This window comes from Scyliorhinus canicula, chromosome 28 (assembly GCF_902713615.1).
Source record: "Scyliorhinus canicula chromosome 28, sScyCan1.1, whole genome shotgun sequence".
Classification (NCBI taxonomy): domain Eukaryota; kingdom Metazoa; phylum Chordata; class Chondrichthyes; order Carcharhiniformes; family Scyliorhinidae; genus Scyliorhinus; species Scyliorhinus canicula.
In genome coordinates, this window is record NC_052173.1 from 2,150,383 (window position 1) to 2,176,197 (window position 25,815).

Here is a 25,815-nt window from a genome sequence, read left to right on the forward strand (position 1 = left end):
CCACCAACAGTAAACAATAATCAGTAACAAATATGTCAATCCCCGTATCAATAACACCGATCCCATCCTCCCAGCAAACCCCAAACATCAGCCCGCATGTTCACATAAACAAATGACAAAAAGGAATCAGGAATCGCCCATAGTCGCCATTAACACACACAGCCCCCCGCACCCCCACCCGCCCTTCTCCTCTCTCCTCCCCCCCCCCCCCCCCCCCCAACTAATGTTCGATGTTATCCAGTTCTTGAAAGTGCATAATGAATAATGCCCATGACTTGTAGAACCCCTCCGTCCTTGGGTCTAGGACAACTGATCGCCGCCGACTCATCGCCAGCCCAACTCATCGCCAGCCCAACTCATCGCCAGCCCAACTCATCGCCAGCCCAACTCATCGCCAGCCCGACTCATCGCCAGCCCGACTCATTGCCAGCCCGACTCATTGCCAGCCCGACTCATCGCCAGCCCGACTCATCGCCAGCCCGACTCATCGCCAGCCCAACTCATCGCCAGCCCAACTCATCGCCAGCCCAACTCATCGCCAGCCCAATAAAAACAGTAGAGTCAACAGACTTCTTAACAGCGCTCTGGAGTGAATGGAATCTATTTAAACAATTTAAACCTATAGAAAACAAAGGACATTTTAACATTTTTCAGTAAATTGACTCTATTTAAAAAGTGCCCAATATAAAAACGATTGTATTTAACCAGAGACGGACGGAAAACACAATACAAAAAACAGTAGCTTACAATTAACGGCGTTTATTTCAATAGAGCCCTACAGTAAACAGTCAACTGACCAAATCTGAACCTAATCAATTTCACATTTGTCGCACGCATGTTCCATAACCCTGGTGTTTGTCAATTTCAGCTATTCAGACGAAAAACACAAAATTATATGTGGCAGCTGCGAATATACATTGAGCAACTTTGTGAGTTGCAAAGTGCACTCTGGTAAAAGTCAGCTGATATATGCCACTGGTTTCATGCTAATAAGTTTCTTTGAGATGCCACGATTGATAACCCTATGCAGGTGTGGGTGTGTGGATGCGTTTGCGTGGATAGATGTGGGAGGATTATCATGTTAATAAATATATATGCAGATAGCATTCGTTTCTAACATCACAGACAGCAGTAGGCCATTCCTACTCATCCTAGCTGTGCATTTCATTTCAGCACATGACCATTAAGAGCCCCTTTATTCACTTTTAAAGAAGAAAATCTGTGAACAGCCTCAAAATAATTATGTTGTGTAATGGACATAAGTAAGGACAAGCTTTTTTCTACAAAGCACCGTGAGTATTTCGCCAAACCTTGCAGTGTGACAGAAATCTTTTTCCATCCGTCTCTGGTTAAAGTTGCTCAATGTATATTCACACCTGTCACATATAATTTTGTGCTTTTCGTCAGAATAGCTGAAATCACTCCAGAGCGCTGTTAAGAAGTCTGTTGGTTTAAATAGATTCCATTCACTCCAGAGCGCTGTTAAGAAGTCTGTTGGTTTAAATAGATTCCATTCACTCCAGAGCGCTGTTAAGAAGTCTGTTGGTTTAAATAGATTCCATTCACTCCAGAGCGCTATTAAGAAGTCTGTTGGTTTAAATAGATTCCATTCACTCCAGAGCGCTGTTAAGAAGTCTGTTGACTGTACTGTTTTTGTTGGGCTGGCGCTGAGTTGGGCTGGCGCTGAGTTGGGCTGGCGCTGAGTTGGGCTGGCGCTGAGTTGGGCTGGCGCTGAGTTGGGCTGGCGCTGAGTTGGGCTGGCGCTGAGTTGGGCTGGCGCTGAGTTGGGCTGGCGCTGAGTTGGGCTGGCGCTGAGTTGGGCTGGCGCTGAGTTGGGCTGGCGCTGAGTTGGGCTGGCGCTGAGTTGGGCTGGCGCTGAGTTGGGCTGGCGCTGAGTTGGGCTGGCGATGAGTTGTCCCATTCCCCCGTCCTTCCCCCTCAGTTCAAACTTAACCTTCTCAAGAGTCAAGAATTCCAACAGGTCCCCTCGCCATGCCAGGGCACAGGGTGGAGAGGCTGCTCTCCATCCCATCAGGATCCACGAGATCTGACATTCTATCCAAACTTTGGAAACAAACCAATCTTGCCTCTTGAAATGGTTTTGCTCCAGATGGTGAGTGGTGGCAGCTGACACGCTGGCATAGATTGTCAGGAGGGCAGGAATTGGTCCCAGAATTGCTGACATGTGATATAACAGGAGAGGGCATATGCCAGGTGCTTTCACTATCATGCACAAAGGAACAGCAGGAGAGGGCAGCACGGTGGCGCAGTGGATTAGCCCTGCTGCCTCACGGCGCCGAGGTCCCAGGTTCGATCCCGGCTCTGGGTCACTGTCCGTGTGGAGTTTGCACATTCTCCCCGTGTCTGCGTGGGTTTCTCCCCCACAACCCAAAGATGTGCAGGGTAGGTGGATTGGCCACGCTAAATTGCCCCTTAATTGGAAAAAATGAATTGCATACTCTAAATTTTTTTTTAAGTCCGTCCAGTTGGCTGTTATGCCTCCTTCCAATGGGTGGCGACAGTGTGTCATTGGTAGGATTCAAGCTGATCACCTCTGGAAATCACCATGGAGAAGGCAAGGAGAGAAACTGCTACTAAGTATAGTGGAAATTTGGGCAGCACGGTGGCCTAGTGGTTAGCACTGCTGCCTCACTGTGCCGTGGTCCCAGGTTCGATCCCGGCTCTGGGTCACTGTCCGTGTGGAGTTTGCACATTCTCCCCGTGTCTGCGTGGGTTTCGCCCCCACAACCCAAAGATGTGCAGAGTAGGTGGATTGGCCATGCTAAATTGTCCCTTAATTGGAAAAAATGAATTGGGTACTCTAAATATAAGAAAAAGGAAAAAAAAAAAGTATAGTGGAAATTGGAGGACACTGCACATCACAAACTGAGCTTGATACTTTTGCTAGTTTAATAGCTGAAAACATCATCCATACCTTCAGCTGCAGCTATGTGTAATGGCGTACGTGAATCATAGTCTTTCTGTTCCATGTCCATAGCAGAGAGTGCAAATCTGGGAAAGTAAAGCACGCCCCATTCAGCCCACACATTGGTCACAAACACCTCTGTCCTGATATCATCTTGTGTGACTTGATGTCAGAAATGTTTTTATTGATGCTGTTAGTAAGCACTTTGGGACATTTTGTTATATTAAAGGTACATACATAAAGTTGCTGTTGCAATGAAGATGAATGTAACTGAGGCATTAAACATAACACTAACATTGCACACTTAGAACATACAGTGCAGAAGGAGGCCATTCGGCCCATTGAGTCTGCACCGACCCAGCCTCACTTCCACCGTAACCCAGTAACCCCATCTAACCTTTTTGGACACCAAGGGCAATTTATCATGGCCAATCCACCTAACCTGCACATCTTTGGACTGTGGGAGGAAACCGGAGCACCCGGAGGAAACCCACGCACACACGGGGAGAATGTGCAGACTCCGCACAGACAGGGACCCAAGCCGGAATCGAACCTGGGACCCTGGCGCTGTACTGACTCCTTTTTAAAAAATTGAGTATCCAATTCATTTTTTTCCAATTAAGGGGCAATTTAGCGTGGCCAATCCACCTAACCTGCACATCTTTGGGTTGTGGGGGTGAAACCCACACACACACACGGGGAGAACGTGCAGACTCCACACAGACAGTGACCCAATGCTTGCGCTGCCTGAGCGCTCTATCTTGTGAGAGATGGAGGCATTGAGGCAACGTGCATTGCTCACCAAGTGGGGAATTTCTCATCTTGAATGCGCTGATGGGCTTTAACTGTGGTCGGGCAGGAGGAGGATATGTGGAACAGTCTTACCAAAATGGCCCAGTTAAATTTGAAAAGATATAAACACCAGAGCGAATACAAATATGCAAAATCGTAACAAAAGTGTGGGGGTTGGGTTGAGGGGAGGGGAGAGGAGGGGGGGGGTGAAATTCAGCCTCTGTAGGGGGGACACACGGAGAAATAGGGCAGGTTGTAGCAGATTCGCCGTTGCACACAAACAGGCACTTACCTCCGCAATGCGGCTATGTCCCCACTGTAAGCAGCAAAGAGTAAATTCACCACTGATTCCTCCTGGTCACATAAACAACAGAACATTTGCTTATTAAAGATTTAATGTTCCTATGATTTCTTTAAATGGATAGTTATAATAGAGTAACAACAAATTACATAATTGTCTAATTAAGTTGTCTAAATATTTATTGATCCATAAAAGTAATAAAGCAAAATACTCTTCCATCTTCAGGCATATTTTACATTGACAGTGATGCCTGCATTTGTGGGTATAGACCGCACTGCTCCCAGCATCTACCTGATGCAGCTGCTTGGGTCCTTTGACCACTGCTGCTTCCCGTGGGCAGGCATTCTTGTCTCGAGATCACAAATTCTTGCCCACAGCAGGAAGCGGAAAAGCAGCAAGAGTGACAGTGAGGAAGGAAAGAATGCTAAAATGAACGTAGTTAAGGGCAACGTGGACTGACAATCCTTTAACAATTGGAGGGGCTGTTTAGCACAGGGCTAAATCGCTGGCTTTGAAAGCAGACCAAGCAGGCCAGCAGCGTGGGTTCAATTCCCGTACCAGCCTCCCCGAACAGGCACCGGAATGTGGCGACTAGGGGCTTTTCACAGTAACTTCATTTGAAGCCTACTCGTGACAATAAGCGATTTTCATTTCATTTTTCATTTCATGTGATCAGATTTTTTAAAATGTTCATTGGAACTTTTTAAAAGTAAATTAGAGTACCCAATTCATTTTTTCCAATTAAGGGGCAATTTATAATCTTTATTATTGTCACAAGTAGGCTTACATTAACACTGCAATGAAGTTACTGTGAAAAGCCCCTAGTCGCCACATTCCGGCATCTGTTCGGGTCACAGAGGGAGAATTCAGAATGTCCAATTCACCTAACAGCACGTCTTTCGGGACTTGTGGGAGGAAACCGGAGCACCCGGAGGAAACCCACGCAGACACAGGGAGAACGTGCAGACTCTGCACAGACAGTGACCCAAGCTGGGAATCGAACCCGGGACCCTGGCACTGTGAAGCAACAGTGCTAACTACCGTGCTGCCCAATTTAGCGTGGCCAATCCACCTACCCTGCACATCTTTGGGTTGTGGGGGTGAGACCTACGCAGCCACGGGGAGAATGTGCAAACTCCACACGGACAGTGACCCAGAGCCGGGATCGAACCCGGGTACTCAGTGCCGTGAGGCAGCAGTGCTAACCACTGTGCCACCTTGCTGCTTGAAGTTCATTGCAATCTTTTAGGATTTATATTCCTCTTAATTTCTGGTACTAATTGTGCAGCGGCCCTGCTTTTGCTCTGGGTCAGCGCTGGTCAAAGCGTATTAACTGACTACGGCCTGAAGTAACTGTTGCTCATTGGCGTACCCCCACACACACACACACATTGACTCCTTACCCTGACTTCGGTTCCATTTCTCCGTGGATCTAGTTTCTTGGCAAAATGCCTCAAGTTGTCATAGTTATGAAAGTTGAACAGAGAAACCAGTTCCTGAAAAATAAAGGTGCAGTCACTTCCTGGCAAAACGTACTGGATAAGCCCCTTTGACTGAATGTCCAAATGTTAAATGCTATAAATGGAGATCATTGTTTTCTATATGTTCCTTGTTACTCTACTAGACCCACCCCCTTAATGTATGTGGGGAATTGCACCACCCCATATGACACTCTGCCATACAGACAGGAAATATCCAGATTTGATCTCCAGTCAGTGCTACATTTGCAGCTTTTAGCTATGGCAACAATAGCAGTAGTGCAATTGGCCTCAATCGCCATGTTAGAGAAACAGAAATAGGTTCTTGATCACCAGAAACTGCTGGGGAATTTGCATGTATGGACATCGTACAAAATGAGGGTCAAAGGTGACGGCATTCCTCTCTCCCAGCAGCTGAATTGCCTTTCAATACTCGTGTTGCGGGTAAGATCTAAAGAATGGCTACTTGCGTGAGGCACCAGAGGAACTGTTCCAACATAAACTGGCATGTTCAAAAGAGGTAGGAATGGACCTGAAAACTCTTACCAATATGATCATTTACAAAATATCTTTTGTCAATTCTATAACGAACATTGCTGACTTCATTAGATATTCCAGGGATAGTTCTGCTTTTAAATGTGAGATGTACGGCTTGGCCTCATGGTTGTGACCAGTTGAGTGAGATATTGAGTCACATTCTCGTGGGATCTCATACCTCACAGAAGTCGATACCTCTGACACTATTGCCAACTTTGTCCAAGGCAGGAGACCAACACATGATGCCCATCACATTGGGCACCACTAAGAGAACACCACCAGAAACGCCAGACTTTGCTGGAAGCCCAACCTGCAGACACACAAAATATCACGTGACGGGATGCCAGACAACCCACAATGCAATGTTTCAGACCACATCTTCCGGCTGGATAATAAGGTCGCATACAAGCCACCCACCCACCCAGATTCACTCTACTGGGCAGGAAAAGCCACAATGTGTGAGAACTGTTCGAGATAATCGGGAGCTAGAAACCGTTTCAGCTCCAGAGACTTGATGCAAGTAAAATGAAATGAAAATCGCTTATTGTCACGAGTAGGCTTCAAATGAAGTTACTGTGAAAAGCCCCTAGTCGCCACATTCCGGCGCCTATTCGGGGAGGCTGGTACGGGAATTGAACCGTGCTGGTGGCCTGCTTGGTCTGCTTTAAAAGCCAGCGATTTAGCCCAGTGTGCTAAACCAGCCTCAGGCTGTTGCCTATGGCCCAGTGTCCTCTGATGGAAGGCCACCAGTGACTAAGGAAACTAGATTCCTACTGAAGCCAAGATCTGCAGGAGAGAGAGAAAATTTGGCAAAATTTGAAAATCCAATTGACAATTGGTTGGTGTAAATGAATGTAGAAAGCGCAGAGTAATGAAACAGACTTGCTGAAAGCGCTCCCAAAAAGCTAAACCATTTCAAAGTGACAGATGACTTTATAATTTACGCAAGTTGGGCAGCATGGTGGCGCAGTGGTTAGCACTGCTGCCTCATGGCGCCGAGGTCCTAGGTTTGGACTAAGGTTGGACTAAACTCATTAGGACTGAGTTTAGGAGGAACTTCTTCACCCAAAGGGTTGTGAATCTATGGAATTCCTTGCCCAGTGAAGCAGTTGAGGCTCCTTCATTACATGTTTTTAAGGTAAAGATAGATAGTTTTTTGAAGAATAAAGGGATTAAGGGTTATGGTGTTCGGGCCGGAAAGTGGAGCTGAGTCCACAAAAGATCAGCCATGATCTCATTGAATGGCGGAGCAGGCTCGAGGGGCCAGATGGCCTACTCCTGCTCCTAGTTCTTATGTTCTTATGTTTGAATCCCGGCTCTGGGTCACTGTCCGTGTGGAGTTTGTACATTCTCCCCTTGGTTGCGTGGGTTTCATAGAGCACAGAAAATACAGCACAGAACAGGCCCTTCGGCCGGCGATGTTGTGCCGAACTTTTGTCCTAGATTAAGAACAAATCAATCTGCACCCCAGCATTCTACCATTTCACCCCCACAACCCAAAGATGTGCAGGGTAGGTGGATTGGCCACGCTAAATTGCCCCTTAATTGGAAAAAATGAATTGGGTACTGTAAATTTATTTTAAAAAATAAATAAATAACTTACACAAGTTCGGGTAGCACAACAGACGACAAAGTTAATTCATCAACGTGAACTATAACCGATTTTAAAATGTATGCAAATTATTTTCACCACATGATAACTGTAGCATACCACTAGATGGAGCAATTCTACAAGATTTCAGGACAGACCTGGAACATGGGAGGTTATGTGTGGAACAGCGCTGGTACAGAATCTAGCTGGCTACAAGCATGGGTCCGAGAGTTAGGCGTGGTGCTCTGCACGTCTGACTGTGAAGGTTCTCGCAGGCCACAGATTCTCATGATTTGAAAAACAATTGACTGGGCAATCTGACTTCTTTAGGGTGCATATCAATGCTAATTTTTCGTTTCCTTTGTTTATACTATTTTATCATTATTTTTGTTGCATTAGATGTTGGGTGTTTAGGCTTCTGTTTTACATTGAAATGCTTTTATTTCAATCCCACGCTTGGGAATCTGTGTAGCCCTTTAACAAATTAACCATGTAAAATAATTGGTTCTTTCTTTCTGCTTTTCCCCATCTTTCGGGTGACTTGTTGTGTGTTTCTAAAGGCACTGTCCGATTTCTGTCTGCTACCTCAACCAAGAGGCTGTTTTTTTAAAATATTTTTATTCTCCTCCTTTTTCACATTTTCTCCCAAATTTACACCCAACAACAATAAACAATAATCAGTAACAAATATGTCAATCCCCATAACAACGATCCTACCCTCCCACCAAACCCCAAACATTAGCCCGCGTGTTAACTTCAACAAAGGAATCAGGAATCACCCATAGTCACCATTAACACAAGGCTGTTTTCTGGTCTGTATTTGTCACAACCCGCCGCACGGGACTTGGAGAGCAGATGATAGTCTTCTCCGTGTCCCTTGGGGAGTTCGAGCTTGCTCGTTAAGGGGGCGGGAGAAACTCAATCTATATTGTATCAGCCAGTTCGGCACCAATCTTTAAACCCTGTTGGGAATTCCCGGCTGTGTAAATGAACCTTTATTTCTTTGCTAGAACTTAGTGTGGACTCTCCATGACTTCATAAATCTGGCGATGAGGAGGAAACTGGTTTCCTGCCGATGTTGCCGCCCTGTTGGTTGAGCCACCTCCCTGACACGGTGGCAGGTTGGCACATGTTTCTTTCGCTCTGCCTCGGTTTGGGCGGGTGGATGCGTTCGACGCCGGAGTCGAGGACTGGAGTCTCTATTGCAGATTCCACTGTGAAGCTGCCTCTAGCCGACTGATCGCATGGCGTTCCCCGTCGCAGTATACTCCACCGGGCCCGGCACCTCGGATGCATGATCCGCCGTCTGCACCAAAGAGAGTCCGGCGATCTCCTCATCCACGGTCGTCGAGGGTTCCTTCGGACTTGGGGGGGAGGGGCTGGGGATGTCATAACCCACTGCACGAGACCTATGGAATAAGAATGATCGTCTTTCCCATGTCCCTTCTGGAGTACAAGCTCCCTCGTTAAGGATGTGTATTATAGCCTTGTAAATAAACCTGTTTCTTTGATACAACTTGTGAGGACTCTCTGTGACTTCATAAAAGTATCAAGCTCAGTTTGTGATGTGCAGTGTGTGGTCAGTTTGGATTCTGAGACAGCGGCATCGCTGGAACTCTCTCCCTTCCATCATCACTCAGCGTGACAATAATTGAATGTTCTTTACTTTCTTCACTTCCTCTACACCGTTGTCTGGAAGCTGTTCAACCATGGGGGCACTCGCTGCGTTTGCAGACAATTGTGTGATTAAATGGAAGACAGTTTCCAGCTGTTTCTCCACTCCCAGACCAGGGGTCCTGAGGTCAATTGTACTGTCCCCAACTGAGATTGATCCATTCAGCACCAAGGGGTGGATTATAGAACTGAACTGTACAGCACAGTACAGGCCCTTTGGCCCACAATGTTGTGCTGAACTGGTCTGAAACTAAATCAAATCAACCTACTCCCAATCATTCTAGTGCACTCCATATGCCTATCCAATAACCGCTTGAAAGTTCCTAAAGTGTCCGACTCCACGACTATAGCTGGGAGTGCATTCCACGCCCCAACCACTCTCTGAGTAAAGAACCTACCTCGGACATCCCTCCTATATCTCCCACCCTGAACCTTATGGTTATGCCCCCTTGTAACAGCTACATCCACCCGAGGAAATAGTCTCTGAACGTCCACTCTATCTATCCCCCTCATCATCTTATAAACCTCTATTAAGTAATCTCTCATCCTCCTTCGCTCCAATGAGAAAAGCCCTAGCTCCCTCAACCTTTCCTCATAAGACCTACCCTCCAATCCAGGCAGCATCCTGGTAAATCTCCTTTTGCACCCTTTCCATTGCTTCCACATCCTTCCTATAGTGAGGTGACCAGAACTGCACACACTACTCCAAATGTGGTCGAACCAAGGTCTTGTACAGTTGCAGCATAACCTCACGGCTCTGAAACTCAAGCCCCCTGTTAATAAATGCTAACACACTATAGGCTTTCTTCACGGCTCTATCCACTTGGGTGGCAACTTTCAGAGATCTATGGACATGAACTCCAAGATCTCTCTGTTCCTCCACATTCTTCAGAACCCTGCCGTTAATCCTGTAATCTGCATTCAAATTTGTCCTACCAAAATGAATCACCTCACACTTATCAGGGTTAAACTCCATCTGCCACTTCTCAGCCCAGCTCTGCATCCTATCAATGTCTCTTTGCAGCTACAACAGCCCTCCACCTCATCCACTACTCCACCAATCTTGGTGTCATCAGCAAATTTACTAACCCAACCTTCAACTCCATCATCCAAGTTATTGATAAAAATCACAAATAGCAGAGGACCCAGCACTGATCCCTGTGGTACACCGCTGGTAACTGGACTCCAAGATGAAAATTTACCATCCACCACCACCCTCTGTCTTCTATGTGATAGCCAGTTACTGATCCAATCCGCCAAATTTCCCTCTATCCCACGCCTCCTTACTTTCTGCATGAGCCGACCATGGGGAACCTTATCAAACGCCTTTCTAAAATCCACGTATACGACATCAACTGCTCTACCTTCATCTACACACTTAGTTACCTCCTCAAAGAATACAATCAAACTTATGAGGCAAGACTTACCCCTCACAAATCTGTGCTGACTATCCTGGATTAAGCTGTATCTTTCCAAATGATTATAAATCCTATCCCTCAGGACCCTTTCCAATAATTTACCTATGACCGAAGTGAGACTAACCGGCCTATAATTCCCAGGGTTTCCCTATTCCCTTTCTTGAACAAGGGGACAACATTCGCCTCTCTCCAGTCTTCTGGCACTATTCCTGTAGACAGTGAGGACATAAAGATCAAAGCCAAAGGCTCTGCAGTCTTATCCCTCGCCTCCCAAAGAATCCTAGGATATATCCCATCAGGCCCAGGGGACTTATCTATCCTCAGGCTTCTCAAAATTCCTAACACATCTTCCTTCCGGATATCTACCACCTCCAGTCTACCAGCCTGTATCACACTATCCTCCTCAACAACATGGCCCCTCTCCTTTGTCAACACTGAAGAAAAGTATTCATTTAGGGCCTCTCCTATATCTTCAGACTCCATGCACACGTTCCCACTACTGTCCTTGACTGGCCCTAACTGCACCTTGGTCATTCTTTTATTCCTCACATAAGTGTAAAAAGTCTTGGGGTTTTCCTTGATCCTACCCGCCAAGGACTTCTCATGTTCCCTCCCAGCTCTCCTAAGTCCTTTCTTGAGCTCCTTCCTAGCTATCTTGTATCCCCCAAGTGCTCCAACTGAACCTTGTTTTCTCATCCTTACATAAGCCCCCTTCTTCCTCTTGACAAGACATTCAACCTCTTTGTGAGCCATGGTTCCCTCACACGGCCATTTCCTCCCTGCCTGACAGGGACATACCTATCAAGGACACACAGTATTTGTTCCACATCTCAACTGTGCCTGTCCCTGACAGTTCCTGTTTCCATCTTATGCTCCCCAATTCTTGCCCAATCGCATCGTAATTACCCTTCCCCCAGTTATAATCCTTGCCCTGCCGAATGTTCCTATCCCTCTCCATTGCTATAGTGAAAGTCACCGTATTGTGATCACTATCTCCAAAGTGCTCTCCCACAACCAAATCTAACACTTGGCCCGGTTCATTACCCAGTACCAAATCCAATGTGGCCCCGCCTCTTGTCGGTCTATCCACATATTGTGTGAGGAAACCCTCCTGCACACACTGGATAAAAACAGCCCCATACAAACTATTCGAATTATAGTGGTTCCAATCCATATTTGGAAAGTTCAAGTCACCATGACAACTATCCTGTGACTACCGCACCTATCCAAAATCTGCATTGCAATCTTTTCCTCCACATCTCTGTTACTGTTTGGGGGGGGGCCTATAGAAAACTCCTAACAAAGTGACCGCTCCTTTCCTATTTCTATCTTCAGCCCACACTACCTCAGTAGACAGATCCTCCTCAAACTGCCTTTCTGCAGCTATTATACTATCCTTGATTAACAATGCTACTCCTCCACCTCTTTTACCACCTTCCCTACTCTTACTGAAACATCTAAACCCCAGAACCTCCAACAACCATTCCTGCCCCTGTTCTATCCACGTCTCCGTAATGGCCACAGCATCGTAGTCCCAGGTACCAATCCATGCTTCAAGCTCACCAACCTTATTCCTGATACTCCTCGCATTGAAGTAGACTCACTTCAAACCACCTTCATGCCTGCAGGTCCACTCTTGTGACCTTGGTACCTTCCTCAGTACTGCACTACCCTCAACTTCCTGAACTCCAGCAACGCTATCTCCTGGACTCCAAATCAGTTTCCCATCCCCCTGCCAAATTAATTTAAACCCCCCCCCCCCCCCCCCCCCCCCGAAGAGCTGTTGCAAATTTCCATCCCAGGATATTGGTGCCCCTCTGGCTCAGGTGTAACCCGTCCTGTTTGTACAGGTCCCACCTTCACCAGAATGTGCTCCAATTATCCACGTACCTGAAACCCTCCCTCCTCCACCATTCCTGTAGCCACGTGTTTAACTGCTCTCTCTCCCTGTTCCTCACCTTGCTACCACGTGGCACTGGCAGCAAGCCAGAGACGGCAACACGGTCTGTCCTGGCTCTTAGCTTCCACCCTAGCTCCCTGAATTCCTGTTTTACATCCAGTCTGTCAAGTTCCCATCGGAGGTAGAAGTTAGTCTGGACCATCTTTGAGGCCAGAATTACCAATATAACTGGACTGTCTTTGTAATCTCATTTACTTTAGTAAGTAAAAAACATTATTGTGTAGCTAATGTTAATTTTAAGCGCTGCTCACTATGATATTTAGCTTATAAACAAATGGCAGTTTAGGATTTTGTAACCGACTTCTACGTTGATAATTAGCAAGGAAGGGTTAATTCATTCAGATTATGTGGGCCCTGTCGGGATTGACAGTGTAAAAGCTGATATCATCTGAATTGGTTCATGAAAGACAGTTTGGTGAACCTGAGGTTATTGCTCCAAATATTCTTACAATATAGAGAGTGGGGTTCAAAACATTGCCTAAATGCTTACATGAAAAGCAAATTCGCCGGAGAAATCGTACATCCCACACGAATGCATCAGGCTGAGGGTGTTCCTGACCGCCTCAGCGCTCAGTATACGCTCTCCTGTGATTGGGCAGATTCCCCCATTGGCCAAAGTGGCGGCCATTACGCCACCCGATTCGCAGGTCACCTCGATCGAGCACAGCTGCAACGAGGAAAAGAACATAGAACATTACAGCACAGAACAGGCCCTTCGGCCCTCGATGTTGTGCCGAGCAATGATCACCCTACTTAAACCCACGTATCCACCCTATACCCGTAACCCAACAACCCCCCCCCCCTTAACCTTAACCTTACTTTTTAGGACACTACGGGGCAATTTAGCATGGCCAATCCACCTAACCCGCACATCTTTGGACTGTGGGAGGAAACTGGAGCACCCGGAGGAAACCCACGCGCACACGGGGAGGACGTGCAGACTCCACACACACAGTGACCCAGCCGGGAATCGAACCTGGGACCCTGGAGCTGTGAAGCATTTATGCTAACCACCATGCTACCGTGCTGCCCTTGCAAGAAGGACACCTTGTGTTTGTCAGGGGGAAAAGAAATATGCAAAGATCAGCAAATAAAAAAGACTTGGAGCATGATTTTGGACACCCTGTCAGAGAATGTGCGGAGACCATTAAAGTGAAATGAAATGAAAATGAAAATCGTTTATTGTCACAAGTAGGCTTCAATAAAGTTACTGTGAAAAGCCCCTAATCGCCACATTCCGGCTCCTGTCCGGGGAGGCTGGTACGGGAATCGAACCGTGCTGCTGGCCTGCTTGGTCTGCTTTAAAAGCCAGCGATTTAGCCTGGTGAGCTAAACCAGCCCCAGTCAGCGTTTGGCTGCTGTTCAAAGAAGGACAAATGAGGCACAATTACAATGGAAGTAAAATACCGCGGGATGCTGGGAATCTGAAGTAGAAAAACACAAAATGCTGGAAATACTCGGGTCAGGTCGCCCAGGCTGAATGTGGAATAATCAGTGGGGAATTGAGAAAGCAGATAAGAGAGACAAAGAGAGAGTGAAAGAGGCAGCTAATATAATGAGACTCCAAACATCTTTTATAGATGTATAAAAAGTAAAAGGATGAGTGGGATAGACTAGGGAACAAAAAAGGGATCTATGCATGGAGGCAAAGCACATAGCTGGGATGTTAAATGAATATGTTGCATTTATCTTCACAAAGGAAGATGCTACTGCACAGGCCATGGTGAAAGAGGGGGTCATTCAGACACTAGAAAGATTTAAAACTGATAGGGAGGAGGTATTCGATAGGCCGTTTTTCAGTTGATAAGGTACCAGGACCAGATGAGATACATCCAAGAATACTAAGGGAAGCGAGAGTGGAAATTACAAAGGCACTGGCTATAATTATCCCATCTTCCTTAGAAGTAGGTGGTACCAGTACACTGGAGAACTGCAGCCTTTCTCGAAATGTGTGTAAACATCAAACCAGTAGCCACAGACCAGTCAGCTTCTCTCTCTCTCATAATAATCATCTATTAGTGTCACACGCTGGCTTACATTACACTGCAATAAAGTTACTGTGAAAATCCTGGAGGCTGCCCAGAGGCAGGGTCACTGGAGGCTGCCTGGAGGAGGCAGGGTCCCTGGAGGCTGCCTGGAGGAGGCAGGGTCACTGGAGGCTGCCTGGAGGCAGGGTCACTGGAGGCTGCCCAGAGGCAGGGTCACTGGAGGCTGCCTGGAGGCAGGGTCACTGGAGGCTGCCAGGCGGAGGCAGGGTCACTGGAGGCTGCCCAGAGGCAGGGTCACTGGAGGCTGCCTGGAGGCAGGGTCACTGGAGGCTACCAGGCGGAGGCAGGGTCACTGGAGGCTGCCTGGAGGCAGGGTCACTGGAGGCTGCCTGGAGGAGGCAGGGTCACTGGAGGCTGCCTGGAGGCAGGGTCACTGGAGGCTGCCTGGAGGAGGCAGGGTCACTGGAGGCTGCCTGGAGGCAGGGTCACTGGAGGCTGCCTGGAGGCAGGGTCACTGGAAGCTGCCTGGAGGAGGCAGGGTCACTGGAGGCTGCCTGGAGGAGGCAGGGTCACTGGAGGCTGCCTGGAGGAGGCAGGGTCACTGGAGGCTGCCTGGAGGAGGCAGGGTCACTGGAGGCTGCCTGGAGGCAGGGTCACTGGAGGCTGCCTGGAGGAGGCAGGGTCACTGGAAGCTGCCTGGAGGAGGCAGGGTCACTGGAGGCTGCCTGGAGGCAGGGTCACTGGAGGCTGCCTGGAGGCAGGGTCACTGGAGGCTGCCTGGAGGCAGGGTCACTGGAAGCTGCCTGGAGGAGGCAGGGTCACTGGAGGCTGCCTGGAGGCAGGGTCACTGGAGGCTGCCTGGAGGAGGCAGGAGATATATTGCTCTTTCAAAGAGCTAAATGGTCTCATTCTGTGCTGTAACCACGGTGACAGAGTGGTTAGCACTCAGCGCCAGGGACGCGGGTTCAATTCCGGCCTCAGGTGTCATGTGGAGTCTGCACATTCTCCCCGTGTCTGCACATTCTCCCCGTGTCTGCACATTCTCCCCGTGTCTGCACATTCTCCCCGTGTCTGCACATTCTCCCCGTGTCTGTGTGGGTTTCCTCCGGGTGCTCCAGTTTCCTACCACAAGTCCAAAGACGTGCAGGGTAGGGGGATTGGCCATGATAAATTACCCCTTAGTGTCCAAAGGGTAGGTGGGGTTAGTGATGGGGCAGGGAGTGGGCCTAGGTGGGGCGCTCTTTCAGAGGGTCAGTACAGACTCGATGAGCTGAATGGCCCCCTTCTGCACAGTAGGGATTCTACGATTGTTCTATTCTAGGATGGTGGCAGGGTAACACAGTGGATAGCACTGTGGCTTCACAGTGCCAGGGTCCCGGGTTCGATTCCCGGGTCATTGTCTGTGTGGAGTCTGCACGTTCTCCCCGTGTCTGCGTGGGTTTCCTCCGGGTGCTCCGGTTTCCTCCCACAAGTCCCGAAAGATGTGCTGTTGGGTGAATTGGACATTCTGAATTCTCCCTCTGTGACCCGAACAGGTGCCGGAATGTGGCGACTAGGGGCTTTTCACAGTAATTTCATTGCAGTGTTAATGTAAGCCGACTTGTGACAATAATAAAGATTATTATTATTATAAGAGAGAGAATGAGGCGCAGTTGGATGGCCTGAAGCGCCGCGTTACCAGGGCAACAGGTTTTGCGCCGCGGGGACACCATCTCTCCCGCCTGCACGCACGTGCAAAGCCCACCTTCCCACGTGAGGAAAACCGGCCTTTTTCTGAGGCTCCGGAGACGTTGCCCTCACCGAGGAGCCGGAGGGACAGCTGAGCACTGGGGCTGCGGACTCACCGCGTGAGATGTTGCCGGGGGCGACCAGCAACAGCGACTCCTCCAGCTCGAGGGTCCCCGGAGAATTAGGCCCGTCATGTGAGAAGCCGCCAGTGCCCCCCCCCCCCCCCCTTCCCTCCCCCCACAACAGCCAGTGTGACCTGTGGGGTTGGGCAACACGTTGGCTCGGAACATGTCCGGTGGGGGGGTGGGGTTGCTAAGTGGAAAAAGAAAGAAATGCAGGGGAACCAAGGACTGGGGTAAGAGAGAGAAAGAGCCCAACAGAAATTATTGAGCACTCCAATTGCGTTCAGCTTCACGCGTGGCTCTTAATGAAATATTTGTTTTCTTCTGCCACTCCGAACCATTTGTGGTATCTCTGTAATTTAGTGATAAGGACATTAGGCTGCACTGAGGCAGAAAATGCGTCTCTAATCAAACTACATTCAGGATTTCGAAAGGAAAACAAAATCCAAGGCATTAGATGACAGCACATTGGACAATTCCCAAGTGGAAACTAATCCAACTGGAGAGCCGGTGTGCAGCGAGGGTTCTGGACAACTCCCCTGGAGTGTTATCACCGCTGTAGATTGTAACTTTTCCAATGATGAATGGGCACTGATCCTACTGGCATTATGGGATGCCATGGGTGCTGACGCAGGATGAACAGAGTGAAGCTGCTTTTCTCACCTGAAAGTAGAAATCTAACGTAGCGATCATGTCCACACCCTCTGGGAAACACTGTGTGAGAAAACATATTGTAAACAGTGATCATTTTGTTAACCATGATTCTCCCCGTCATTTCAAATACTATGGTTCCGAATAGACCCCAACATTTGTTCAGCTGCTAGACAATTACAGGAAGTGAATCTTTAAATTTCTCCAAATTAAACGTGTCTCTAAGAGCTTCATACATCCTGGGCGGGATTCTCCAATCCTGGGGCTAAGTGCTGACGCCGTCGTAAACGCCAGGGCGTTTTACGACGGTGATGCACTATCAATTACACAAAGACAAGAGTAGAATGTAATGGAGGCTTTATTACACGGAGATGTGTGGCCTCCTATAGCAGCTGGCAAAATGGCTGCTGTACGGGGAGCACACATATTTATACTCCGCCTACTGGGCGGGGCCAGCAGGCAGGGATCTACCCCCGTACCTGTAGTACAGGGGCCTTACCGTAAAGCACCTATATCAGCATCCTCTATATACAATATATACATCAGTGGTGACTACCACAGATGGCATCAACAGGCCCCGAAGATCAGAGATCCTGCGCCGTATAGACAGTGCGGAAGGATGTTGCAGGTTACAGAGGGACATAGATAAGCTGCAGAGCTGGGCTGAGAGGTGGCAAATGGAGTTTAATGTGGAGAAGTGTGAGGTGATTCACTTTGGAAAGAATAACAGGAATAAGGGATATTTGGCTAATGGTAAAATTCTTGGTAGTGTGGATGAGCAGAGGGACCTCGGTGTCCATGTACATAGATCCCTGAAAGTTGCCACCCAGGTTGATAGGGTTGTGAAGAAGGCCTATGGTGTGTTGGCCTTTATTGGTAGAGGGATTGAGTTCCGGAGCCATGAGGTCATGTTGCAGTTGTACAAAACTCTAGTACGGCCGCATTTGGAGTATTGCGTACAGTTCTGGTCGCCTCATTATAGGAAGGACGTGGAAGCTTTGGAACGGGTGCAGAGGAGATTTACCAGGATGTTGCCTGGTATGGAGGGAAAATCTTATGAGGAAAGGCTGATGGACTTGAGGTTGTTTTCGTTAGAGAGAAGAAGGTTAAGAGGTGACTTAATAGAGGCATACAAAATGATCAGAGGGTTAGATAGGGTGGACAGCGAGAGCCTTCTCCCGCGGATGGAGGTGGCTAGCACGAGGGGACATAGCCTTAAATTGAGGGGTAATAGATATAGGACAGAGGTCAGAGGTGGGTTTTTTACGCAAAGAGTGGTGAGGCCGTGGAATGCCCTACCTGCAACAGTAGTGAACTCGCCAACATTGAGGGCATTTAAAAGTTTATTGGATAAGCATATGGATGATAAGGGCATAGTGTAGGTTAGATGGCCTTTAGTTTTTTCCATGTCGGTGCAACATCGAGGGCCGAAGGGCCTGTACTGCGCTGTATCGTTCTATGTTCTATAGGGGGCCAGCATGGGACTGGAGCGACTCACGCAGCTTCAGCTGCTGATACAGGCGTCAGGACAGGCGCCACGGGTCCACGCATGCGCGCCATGGCCGGCGTGAGTCCGCGCATGCGCGTGGGTTGCCTTCTCCGCGCCGGCCTTGACGCAACATGGCGGAGACGTACAGGGGTCCGGCACAGAGGGGGGAGGAGGGGGGCTAAGCCCGCCTGCTGATCGGTGGGCCTCGATTGCAGAGCAGCCTCCCCTGCCCCACCCCCCCCGGGGTCGGATCTCTCCCCCCCCCCCCCCCCCCCCACCCCCCGCAACATGAACACCGAGGTCCCGCTGGGAAGGACCACACGAGAACAATGCTGGTGGGACTCCGCCGAACTCGGCAGGCACTCTGCCCATCGCGCACGGACAATCCCGTCCACGGTCTATTTTTAATGCTCCTATCCACCTGTCAAAATTATTTTGTTTCATTCTTTCAAATTCTATATACATCTGACCTCGTGCTCGCCTTAGATTTCTAAACATCTGCCTGTGGCTTCTGGCACTAGTTCATATCCACTTATAATTACTTCTCTCACCTCATCCTAATCCCCAGATATCTCCTCTGATTGTGATGCAAACACTTCAATCGCTCCACTGACCAACTATCTTTGAACCAACACTTTCCACATGGTGCTTGGCCAATTCAATTGTTTAGCTACTTTCTCAAATTGGGTACAAAAGGCTTCCACATCTGCTGCATCAAAACTTGGCTGTGCGTGCATACCCCCACTAGGCTTTTGACTAAACTTTCCTCAAATTCTGCCTTGACCGTCAAACGAAGGAGATTGTCATTGACTTCAGGAAGCGTAGTGGAACGGGCAGCACGGTGGCCTAGTGGTTAGCACAACCGCCTCACGGCGCTGAGGTCCCAGGTTCGATCCCGGCTCTGGGTCACTGTCCGTGTGGAGTTTGCACGTTCTCCTCGTGTCTGCGTGGGTTTCGCCCCCACAACCCAAAGATGTGCAGGGTAGGTGGATTGGCCACGCTAAATTGCCCCTTAATTGGAAAAAATAATTGGGTAATCTAAATTTTTTAAAAAAAGGAAGCGTAGTGGAGAACATGCCCCTGTCTCCATCAATGCGGATGAAGTAGGAAGGGTCGAGAGCTTCAGGTTTGTAGGTGTACAGATCACCAACAGCCTGTCCTAGTTCCCCCAGGCCGAAACTATACTTAAGAAAACCCACCAACGACTCTACTTTCTCAGAAGTCTAAGGAAGTTTCGCATGTCAGCTACGACCCTCACCAACTTCTACAGATGCACCATAGAAAGCATTCTTTCTGGTTGTATCACAGCTTGGTATGGAGCCTGCTCTGCCCAAGACCGCAGGAAACTACAAAAGGTTGTGATTGTAGCCCAGTCAATCACGCAAACCAGCCTCCCATCCATCGACTCCGTCTATAATTCCCGCTGCCTCAGAAAGGCAGCCAGCATAATTAAGGACCCCACGCACCCCGGACATACTCTCTTCCACCTTCTTCCGTCAGGAAAACGTACCAACCGACTCAAGAACAGCTTCTTCCCTACTACCATCGGACTTTTGAATGGACCTACCTCGTATTAAGTTGATCTTTTCTCTACACCTTGCTGTCATTGTAACATTATATTCTGCAGTCTCTCCTTCCCTATGTTGCGTTGTCTGTACAGCATGCAAGAAACAATACTTTTCACTGTATGTGACAATAATAAATCAAAAAACAATTTAAATTGATGATTTTTTGCAGTTCCATTTTCCGACGTTCAAATTCTGTCTTTGTTTCTTTGCTTCTGCCATTGCCACTCTCTCTCTTTCTTTCTCCCGTTCTTTCCTTGATAATCTTTCCATTTCCACCTCAAGTTTCCTCATTTCAATTCCCTTTTGGGAAGCTCTTTCCTTTTCCTGCATTTCTATTTGTTTTGTTTGTCATTGAATGTTAGTTCATTCCAATGATTCAGACTGTGTCTCTCGCAAATTTAAATGCTGAACTATTGCTTGAATCACCTTCACCTTCCTCACTCCTTCACATAACGTCAACTACAGCTTGACTACCAAATCCAAAAGCTTTGTTTTAACCAACCAGAGTGACCCCTTCCACACCCAGGAAACACTCAGCCAGTGCAAGAGCCATTTCACAAGTCACTCCTTATTTAAACTGACAGAATTCAACACCTTAAAGAAAGCGCCTGTTCCTCATGCACTCACTGTCTTGAAGTTCAATAATCCCAAGACAAATAAGGAATTATGCTTTGTAATCCAGGACGAGCCCCCAGTCTTGTTAAGACCCCGCACCAGAACCCAACATTTTAAATTTGTAAACCTGTGAAGATAGGGGGCGGGATTCTCCGATCCTGGGGCTAAGTGGTGACGCTGTCATAAACGCCGGAGCGTTTTACAACGGCGTCATCTGGCCCCAAGGATCAGCGATCCTGCACTGCACAGGGGTCCAGCACGGCACTGGAAAGCCTCGAGCAGCTCCAGCTGCTGATACAGGCGCCAGCACGGCCAGCGAGAGTTCGCGCATGCGCATGGGTTGCCTTCTCCACGCCGGCCCCCGGGCAACATGGCGGAGCCCTGCACGGGCCCATTGTGGAAGAACATAGCCCCCCCCCCCGCGGGATAAGCCCGCCCGCCGATCGGTAGGCCCCGATTGTGGGCCTGGCCAATGTGGAGGACCCCCCCCCCCCCCCCCGGAATCGGATCCCCCCTCCCCCACACCAGGAAGGCCCCCGCAGCCAGAACGCCGAAATCCAGCCGGGTAGGACCACACGCGAACGGCACCAACGGGACTCGGCCGACATTCGGCCCATCGAGCGCGGAGAATCGCCGGGATGGCCGCATTGTGCAGCCCCCGACCGGCGCCGCGTCAACCACGCCGGCGCCATTGGCGGCGATTCTCTGGCGACCGGAGAATCGGCGGACCGGCGGCGTTGCGTGATTCGTGCCCCCGCCCCCCCCCACGCCGATTCTCCAGCCCGGCGCGTGGTCGGAGAATCCCGCCCAGAATACTTCACCCCAGGAGGGATGGCTCTGACTAACATATCTTTCATGTTAAATTAAAAGTTAATGTCAACACAGAATTAACCACATGAACAGCAAAGAAAATAGCTTTGCAATTATCAGTTAAACAGTTCTTAAACACAATGAGAAACTTAAGTCTTACACCTTTACTATAAATATTCCAAACAAGCAAGCCCAATACAGTTCAAATTCCACATATACATAGAGTTAACAGAACATGTTTACTGGCTTATTTGTGTAGAGACTTTTTAGAGAGAGACATTTCAAAAGTGACCTGAAAATCATTCTGTCTTGTAAGAAGCTTCTGCTCAACTTGGAACATAATTTTTTTTTAGCAGACTACAAAACTACAGACAGACCTGGCTCCTCCCATTAATTACATCATCTGCTTAATGTCATTAATTCCATCACCTGCTTAACTAGGACTACATGCGATCCCGCCTCATAAATGATCTACTCTCCAGAGAATTTCCAGCAATCATAACAATGTTGCATTAGGCATCTGTCTCGAAACAAGTAAACGGTTAAAATTGCCTCACCTCTATGACCTCTTAATTGCAGCTTTAACAGACACACAGTCTGGACATTAACCTAGGTTCTTTAATAATATTACTGCAACAGATATAAAATACAATATATATACACCAACTTCTTACATTCATCGCAAAAAGGGAACTTTTACATTATGGATGGAATTCTCCCAAGCCCCCGCCGCCATGTTTGATGGTAAGCAGGGCGGGAGAAAATGGTAGCAGGCCCAGAAATCACTTTCACACCAGTGTGAATTTACAGCAAGATCTTATGTTGGTGCCCACTTTGGTGGGTCAGAAAACCTGCTTGATGCCAGATTGAACCTCATTTGCATCCATTAATAGATATAAATGAAGGCCCGGATCCCATGCCAGAGTTTGCGCGGTGTTGGCGTAGAAACACGTCAGTGTGAAAGACGGTCGGAACAACATGGCGTGCAGATGACAGGATTCATCTGAACAATCCCTTGGGCTGCCTCCAGAGTTCAGGATGGAGGCCGCCCAGAAGCCTGGACCATGGAACACCACACCATTGGGTCAGGGGAAGCATCTGCAGGAGAACCTTCCAGATTGGGTGTCCTGGAGGGGGTCCATCTTGCAGCCTCAGAATGTTTTTTTCTTTTAATTTAGAGTACCCAATTCATTTTTTCCAAATCAAGGGGCAATTGAGTGTGGCCAATCCACCTACCCTGCGCATCTTTGGGTTGTGGGGGCGAAACCCACGCAGACACGGGGAGAATGTGCAAACTCCACACGGACAGTGACCCAGAGCCAGGATCGAACCTGGGACCTCGGTGCCGTGAGGCAGCAGAGCTAACCCACTGTGCCACCGTGCTGCCCCATCTCCATTTTTTTCATGTGGGCCACCTTTCTTCAATGGTGCGTCAGTGATGTCGGGAACCTTTTCCATCCGGTGCTGAATACGGTGTGTAATTATTGAGGTTGGAGATCCCCCAGCCACTGAATACGGTGTGTAATTATTGAGGTTGGAGATCCCCCAGCCACTGAATACGGTGTGTAATTATTGAGGTTGGAGATCCCCCAGCCACTGAATACGGTGTGTAATTATTGAGGTTGGAGGGACCCAGCCACTGAATACGGTGTGTAATTATTGAGGTTGGAGGGACCCAGCCACTGAATACGGTGTGTAATTATTGAGGTTGGAGGGACCCAGCCACTGAATACGGTGTGTAATTATTGAGGTTGGAGGGGCCAAGCCACTGAATACGGTGTGTAATTATTGAGGTTGGAGGGTCCCAGCCACTGAATACGGTGTGTAATTATTGAGGTTGGAGGGTCACTGAATACGGCGTGTAATTATTGAGGTTGGAGGGACCCAGCCACTGAATACGGCGTGTAATTATTGAGGTTGGAGGGACCCAGCCACTGAATACGGTGTGTAATTATTGAGGTTGGAGGGACCCAGCCACTGAATACGGTGTGTAATTATTGAGGTTGGAGGGTCACTGAATACGGTGTGTAATTATTGAGGTTGGAGGGACCCAGCCACTGAATACGGTGTGTAATTATTGAGGTTGGAGGGACCCAGCCACTGAATACGGTGTGTAATTATTGAGGTTGGAGGGTCCCAGCCACTGAATACGGTGTGTAATTATTGAGGTTGGAGGGACCCAGCCACTGAATGCGGTGTGTAATTATTGAGGTTGGAGGGTCCCAGCCACTGAATACGGTGTGTAATTATTGAGGTTGGAGGGTCACTGAATACGGTGTGTAATTATTGAGGTTGGAGGGTCCCAGCCACTGAATACGGTGTGTAATTATTGAGGTTGGAGGGACCCAGCCACTGAATGCGGTCTGTAATTATTGAGGTTGGAGGGACCCAGCCACTGAATACGGTGTGTAATTATTGAGGTTGGAGGGTCCCAGCCACTGAATACGGTGTGTAATTATTGAGGTTGGAGGGTCACTGAATACGGTGTGTAATTATTGAGGTTGGAGGGTCCCAGTCACTGAATACGGTGTGTAATTATTGAGGTTGGAGGGACCCAGCCACTGAATACGGTGTGTAATTATTGAGGTTGGAGGGACCCAGCCACTGAATACGGTGAGTAATTATTGAGGTTGGAGGGTCACTGAATACGGTGTGTAATTATTGAGGTTGGAGGGTCCCAGCCACTGAATACGGTGTGTAATTATTGAGGTTGGAGGGACCCAGCCACTGAATACGGTGTGTAATTATTGAGGTAGGAGGGTCCCAGCCACTGAATACGGTGTGTAATTATTGAGGTTGGAGGGTCCCAGCCACTGAATACGGTGTGTAATTATTGAGGTTGGAGGGTCACTGAATACGGTGTGTAATTATTGAGGTTGGAGGGTCCCAGCCACTGAATACGGTGTGTAATTATTGAGGTTGGAGGGACCCAGCCACTGAATACGGTGTGTAATTATTGAGGTTGGAGGGACCCAGCCACTGAATACGGTGTGTAATTATTGAGGTTGGAGGGTCACTGAATACGGTGTGTAATTATTGAGGTTGGAGGGTCCCAGCCACTGAATACGGTGTGTAATTATTGAGGTTGGAGGGTCACTGAATACGGTGTGTAATTACTGAGGTTGGAGGGTCCCAGCCACTGAATACGGTGTGTAATTATTGAGGTTGGAGGGACACAGCCACTGAATACGGTGTGTAATTATTGAGGTTGGAGGGTCACTGAATACGGTGTGTAATTATTGAGGTTGGAGGGTCCCAGCCACTGAATACGGTGTGTAATTATTGAGGTTGGAGGGTCCCAGCCACTGAATACGGTGTGTAATTATTGAGGTTGGAGGACCCAGCCACTGAATACGGTGTGTAATTATTGAGGTTGGAGGGACCCAGCCACTGAATACGGTGTGTAATTATTGAGGTTGGAGGGTCACTGAATACGGTGTGTAATTATTGAGGTTGGAGATCCCCCAGCCACTGAATACGGTGTGTAATTATTGAGGTTGGAGATCCCCCAGCCACTGAATACGGTGTGTAATTATTGAGGTTGGAGGGTCCCAGCCACTGAATACGGTGTGTAATTATTGAGGTTGGAGGGTCCCAGCCACTGAATACGGTGTGTAATTATTGAGGTTGGAGGGTCCCAGCCACTGAATACGGTGTGTAATTATTGAGGTTGGAGGGACCCAGCCACTGAATACGGTGTGTAATTATTGAGGTTGGAGGGACCCAGCCACTGAATACGGTGTGTAATTATTGAGGTTGGAGGGACCCAGCCACTGAATACGGTGTGTAATTATTGAGGTTGGAGGGTCCCAGCCACTGAATACGGTGTGTAATTATTGAGGTTGGAGGGTCCCAGCCACTGAATACGGTGTGTAATTATTGAGGTTGGAGGGACCCAGCCACTGAATACGGTGTGTAATTATTGAGGTTGGAGGGACCCAGCCACTGAATACGGTGTGTAATTATTGAGGTTGGAGGACCCAGCCACTGAATACGGTGTGTAATTATTGAGGTTGGAGGGTCCCAGCCACTGAATACGGTGTGTAATTATTGAGGTTGGAGGGACCCAGCCACTGAATACGGTGTGTAATTATTGAGGTTGGAGGGTCCCAGCCACTGAATACGGTGTGTAATTATTGAGGTTGGAGGGTCACTGAATACGGTGTG

At 48.4% G+C, this 25,815-nt stretch overlaps 1 protein-coding gene across 1 annotated transcript in view; it reads right to left on the reverse strand.

Annotated features, from left to right (window-relative positions):
* LOC119958192 (glutaminase liver isoform, mitochondrial-like) overlaps nt 1–25,815 on the reverse strand; it is a 102,852-nt gene that overhangs the window by 8,246 nt on the left and 68,791 nt on the right. The window contains exons 11-16 of the mRNA XM_038786560.1: nt 17,179–17,229; nt 13,168–13,344; nt 6,213–6,344; nt 5,423–5,515; nt 4,011–4,072; nt 2,936–3,012 (exon numbers count right to left, since the gene is read on the reverse strand). Of these exons, the coding sequence (XP_038642488.1) occupies nt 2,936–3,012; nt 4,011–4,072; nt 5,423–5,515; nt 6,213–6,344; nt 13,168–13,344; nt 17,179–17,229 (592 nt within the window). The remainder of the gene's footprint in view (nt 1–2,935; nt 3,013–4,010; nt 4,073–5,422; nt 5,516–6,212; nt 6,345–13,167; nt 13,345–17,178; nt 17,230–25,815) is intronic.